The 6,000-nt window shown below is 36.4% G+C and overlaps 1 protein-coding gene across 6 annotated transcripts in view; it reads left to right on the top strand.

Moving 5' to 3' along the window:
- Positions 1 to 6,000, top strand: part of TCF12 (transcription factor 12) — a 397,916-nt gene that overhangs the window by 148,204 nt on the left and 243,712 nt on the right. For all 6 annotated transcript variants that reach the window (XM_017896545.1, XM_017896551.1, XM_017896526.1 and 3 more), the window contains exon 4: positions 3,915 to 3,988. In XM_017896545.1, the coding sequence (XP_017752034.1) occupies positions 3,915 to 3,988 (74 nt within the window). The remainder of the gene's footprint in view (positions 1 to 3,914; positions 3,989 to 6,000) is intronic.

The following is a 6,000-nucleotide window of genomic DNA, read 5'->3' as shown; positions in this document are numbered from 1 at the left end:
AAAAAAAAAAAAAAAAAAAAACCCAGTTTCCAGTTTTTGCTAGTAGATCAAAACCTAGAGATGCCTGTAGGACTCTGGTGGCTTGGTGAAAGGGAAGAAATAGGAGAGAAGCTGTGGGATAGTTTTTTATTGACACTAGAAAGAAAATACTCTTAGTCAAATACTAAGATGGGAGTAGAGCATAAGAAGGTAGTCTAAATCTGTGTTCTTCCTAGAAAGGGGAGTAATGGCAAATGTTGGACTTGGCCAAGAAGTTTACCTGTTCCTCTAAGAATCTTATTCTCTGAAACCTTAAAAACTTGAATTTTACCTTTTTATTCCTTCTTTAAGGTCTCAGCCTTTTAGGGAACTGCCTGTATATATAGTAATTTATGATTGCTCTTAGTTACTTTTCTTGTTAAATGTTTTCACAAAAGAAGGTGGCAGATTGCTTTTGTTAAGTTCACAAAGTATTGTTTTTAGATATGAGGTCTAGAATTTAATGTTCCTTACTGGAAAATACCAAGTTAAAACAGCATGCTTCTAAAAATGGAGCACATAGAATCAGAATATATTGCATTTTACTTAATTGGTTCCATTCAGAAAAGCAGGTACTAAGAGATTGTCTATATAAAAGATTAACAAGGAAAAGGATAAATTAAGTCTTTCTGTTATTGATCACCCCTTTTAATCATGTTGAATAGAAATGGAAAAAATTTATTAGAAAGTCAAATAAGACTCAAAAGTGTTTCTATCATTAATTATTGCTGAACTTTCTCTTACATCTACCATTTTAGTATATGAGTCAAGGAACTAACTTCTCTGAAATTGTTGAATTGGCATGCATATACTAGAAATGGGAATGATGAAAATAATATGGGAATGATAATTCAGAAATGTCTTAAAAGGAAAAATGTTACCACTCATCACTGTATTGCAACTGTGATGTATTTTCTTGTCAATAGGTATTTTTTTCAGATTTTGGTCAATTTGTATAATATCTGTGTTGTTTATCTTCTGTGTGTAATTTCCTTTTTCTGCTTACCTTAGTCTTACGGCTGAAGCTTTGGAAAGTTTATTATTCCTGTCATATTTCTGTGTTTGTACAGCCATTGTCTTTAGCAGAAAGGAGTCATTGATGCTAAAAGATGACTCTTGCCTTTGTCAGTGCCAGCCACGACCTTTTACTAAGAGTCTGGATATGTTAACAATAAAACTACAGAGCTTGAGTTTAAAACCTAGCCAGATTCTTGTTATTCTATAGCATTCATTGAGCCCCTTGTCATGTCCAATATCAGTGGTATGTACTACTGTTTAGCTGGTGATTCCATCACCTAATTAATTACCATTTTATTTCATTAATCTTTGCTTTTTCTTTGTTTTATAGAAGTCACTTGATGAAAATTGAATATATAGTTTCACATAATTTTGTGTGTGTCTTAAATTTTGCTTGAGATGTTCTCTGTAACTGGCACCCATCTTTCCTCTCTCTATATATTTTTACAAATGTATTTAAAATACATACAAAACTGGGCATGGTGGTTCACACCTGTGATCCCAGCACTTTAGGAGGCCAAGGCAGGAGGATTGCTGGAGGCCAAGAGTTCAAGACCAACCTAGGCAACATAGTGTAAGACTCTGTCTCTACAAAATAAAAAAATAATAATAATTAGCTGAGCATTGTGGCGTGTTCCTATAGTCCTAGCACTGGTGAAGCTGAGGCAGGAGGATCCCTTGAGCCCAGGCTTTTGTGGTTGCAGTGAGCTATCATCATGCCACTGCACTGCAGCCTGGATGACAGAACAAGAACCCTGCCTCTAAATGAGATAAAAATTAAAATACACATAAGCCTCATATTTATTAATCATTTGATATAAGAAAATATAAAGTCATAAAAAGACTAAGTTATGGTTTGATGATTTTCATTAGGACAAGATTCATCAAAATCACTTTCCATTGTATGTTCAATAAAAGTGATTTTTTAAAATACAACTTTTCATAAAATTTTTTGCAGTTCCATTTATTAGTGGATTTTGTAGGTATATGGTTGCCTTTTTCTTGGATTGAGTCTTAGAGGAATACTTGCTGCTACTCTACAGTTTTGGTTGCAAAGAAAATGCTTGGAAGATAGCTCACTGGTATCTAATGATACTGGAGAGATGGTAACAGTGTTTTTTTTGTTTTTTTTGTTTTTTTGTTTTTTTGTTTTGAGATGGAGTCTTGCTTTGTCGCCCAGGTTGGAGTACAGTGATGCGATCTCTGCTCACTGCAACCTCCGCCTCCCAGGTTCAAGTGATTCTCCTGCCTCGGCCTCCCGAGTAGCTGGGACTATAGGCGCCCGCCACCACGCCCGGCTAATTTTTTGTATTTTTAGTAGAGACAAAGTTTCACCGTGTTAGCCAGGGTGGTCTCGATCTCCTGACCTCGTGATCCACCCGCCCCAGCTTCCCAAAGTGTTGGGATTACAGGCGTGAGCCACTGCTCCCAGCCGGTAACAGTGTTTTTTACACCACATTCCCCAAACTCATAGACTATCTCTCAAATTTGGAACTTTAATACGAGCTCCACAGGAATGAACGAAACACTGTTCACATAATCTCTGTGTTTTCAAAGCCTCTGGTTCACTTGAAATTGTGCCTGCAATGTTGTCTATACTAGATACTCATCTTTTGTATTAACTCTTATTAAAAAGTTATTAAAATATACATTAATCACTTGATACAAGAAGTACAGATTCATAAAAATAATAGGGTCCTAATAACTAAGTTAGTAATTAGTACATTCTACTTTGGAAGCTGACCCCTCTCCATTCCCTGCTTTTTGTTACCCATCCTTTCAATTTGGTAATTCTGTCACTATAAAAGAGACATGGTAATCATTGCAAGTTAGTGGCGAATGTGTGGCATTTAATTTATTACGTACCACATTCTCACCTAAATTACAGAGGGACTTCCGGGAATATCTTAAAGAAAGATAATTTCTAAACTTAGCAGAATGTTATCATTGTAATATCCAGGCTGTTCTCATGAAAGAATGAAAGAAGTCAACTATTTCTGTGTTGATGAATTTCATCATAGAATGAAACTCGGAAGGAGTTAAAGAAGTGTACTCTGCTAGCAGTCAAAGATGAAAAAGACTGGAGTCTTCAAAACAGAAGAGGTAGAAATGACTGAATTGAGAGATCTCCAAGTCTTCCAGCTTTTACTGGGGACTGATTGGGAGGTGAAAATAATGGAACCCAAGTATCCGAAGATGCATTAAGGATGCACAATGAATTGTTTTGTTGGTTATGGCAACTCATTATTTCTCACTGTGAATTTTCTTTTGCCACCTTCATAAGAGTGGAACTGTTTATTTGAAATCAAATTGTGTATAATTTTAGAAGAGATGGAACTGTTACCACAAAAGTGTCATTTTGATTTTATATAACTAATGTTGATTTGATATGGTTGATATAGTTAGATTCAGTCTGATGTCATCAGTTAAGAATATCTGATCAGTGATCAGAAAGAAACCAACTTTATTAAATCAAATGATTGTCTTGCTTCATTTTCTAGGGCTTAAATGAATTATTCATGTTTTCATGTAGGCAGTACTAAACCAGACAAAGTTTGGGAGTTCATCTACTCCTAGAAGTAGCAGTGCAGGGCATGGGGCAGGATGGAGAGACTATGACCCATTCTAAAGTCTGCAAAGAAATATTTTAATTCTGAATTTCTGTAATTTACATAGGGTATTGCTTGAGGATTGATGGAACAATGATGAAGATACTTTGAAGTAACTTATATTTTACAGGTTTCTGAGGCAAAGATTGGTACTTAGCTGTTCCATGAAAACACAAAAACCACTTGCTGAATTGTACTCTGCTGTCCCATACCAAAAATATCCACAAAAGTATGTTTTCAGATATATCTTTTATTCTCTTCTCTTTTTAGGTATGGATGAAAGAGGAGGCACAACATCTTGGGGAACAAGTGGTCAACCAAGTCCTTCCTATGATTCATCTAGAGTAAGTTTGCTGATCAACCCTTGATTAAAACTGTAATTTGGCAGACTAAGTAATTTCTTTCATATATGCTCTGTTTCTTATGAGAAATGAAAATTAATTTCTTTTCATGGAAATATAGTAGAATACCCAGTACCTTTTGGTACATTTAGTTCTTTTATAAGCTGTCAAACTTTGGAGATTTATTTTATTTCCTACAGTTAAATATTCTTGGTGTTATTTGTACACCTGAACTGTCTACAGTACTCTTTACTAAAGACCTTGGAATGCCTAAGTGCTCTCCATGTGTATTTAGCCATTTTTCTTTATGTTTGGTTTATTTGCTTTGCGAGATGGCAGTGGCTTTCAATGTACCGACTTCCAGCCTCTCTCCCTCATCGTTGCTTCAACAGTCATCAGCCCTTTGCATCAGGAACTCAGTAGCCCTGCCTCTTGGAAGCATATCAAAACAGACGTAACAGATGACATTTCTTGGTTAACAATTAAGAGAAAATAGGACCAAGCCATCTTTCTACACATTGAGGTCACAAGATTAGAGCCCTTTCCAACAAAAAACAAAAAAAAACCCCAAAACTTTATAAAATGAGACCAGGAAATGGAAAATTAGATCAAAGAATTAGAATAAAATTAAGCACTCTGCTCCCAGACTTTCTCTGGTAAACTGACGAGGTTAAGAGAGACTTTTCCAGGCTGGGCGTGGTGGTTCATGCCTGTAATCCCAGCACTTTGGGAGGTTGAGGCAGGTGGATCACTTGAAGTCAGAAGTTCGAGACCAGCCTAGCCAACATGGTGAAATCCCGTCTGTACTAAAAGTACAAAAATTAGCCAAGGCATGGGGGTGGGCACCTGTAGTCCCAGCTACTCAGGAGGCTGAGGCAGGAGAATCGCTGAACCTGGGAGGCGGAGTTGCAGTGAGCCAAGATCATGCCACTGGACTCAAGCCTGGGCCACAGAGTGAGACTCCATCCCGAAAAAAAAAAAAAGAGAGAGAGAGAGAGACTTTTCCAAAAGGCCATACTTTAAGTGAATGAATTTCTCATTTCTCTCAGAATTAACCAAGAGAAGAAAGAGACAAGCATAAGATTTATGGGTAGTTAACCCTAGAAGCAAATTGCCTTAATGGGAGGAAAACTGAGTAAGTGATTGAAATGCATAGTCTCAGTATGGATTACACAAGTTTGCTTTGAAAAATGCTGAGTTAAAATACCTTTTAAAATTTGGGGTTTTACTGTTGTATTTGGCTGTAGCCTATGTATAACTTATCTTAAATCCTTTGGAAAGAACTGGGATAGTCATACGGAATCCAAAAAGATGCATAGAGGCTGTTAAAGGTGGGTTTTTGTGTTTCACTTTTGGGAATCAGAGGCTGAGAAAGCTACATTGTAGTGTAAAGAGCCGTATGCTGAGTATGTCAGGACTTGAATTTTACTATCAACTGTGTTGTGAATCAGCCATTTAATCTTGGACACATTATTTTTGTCTTAGCCATTTGATCTTGGACGCATTGTTTTTGTCTCAAGGCTACTTAAACTGGTTGATGTCCGAATTTCCTTCCACTCTTAAACGTTTCTGATTCTTTGAGTATTATTATTAACATGTGAGATAGGATCCAGTTTAGATTTTGAAGGTAGGAGTTTTATGTAGTGGGAAACCCACAAAACTACTAATTAATATTGGATTATTATTTTCAGAGGCTTGAGTTACTTTGTAATAACATGTTATTTCTTAGAATGCATTAAATGGTAGCTGGGTGCCTTATATTTATCACTCTTTCAGGCTTTCTTCACTGCTTCCCACTCCCCCACCGCCCCCCTTGAGTGCTGCATAGGATTTTAGGTGAAAAAAACATACTAATGTATCCAAACACTTAAATAATTTATGATCTTGAAATTAAATTTACCTTCAGACATGAAATCCAAAGCAAATCTTTTCTTTTTGCTATTTATAGGTTAAATTGAAATGCTGTATTTACACACACATGTAAGCTCCAGACCTCTACCTTTGTTAGAGTCCTG

Source organism: Rhinopithecus bieti, unplaced genomic scaffold (assembly GCF_001698545.2).
Source record: "Rhinopithecus bieti isolate Rb0 unplaced genomic scaffold, ASM169854v2 scaffold_947, whole genome shotgun sequence".
Classification (NCBI taxonomy): Eukaryota; Metazoa; Chordata; class Mammalia; order Primates; family Cercopithecidae; genus Rhinopithecus; species Rhinopithecus bieti.
This window is presented reverse-complemented; position numbering and strand designations above follow the sequence as displayed.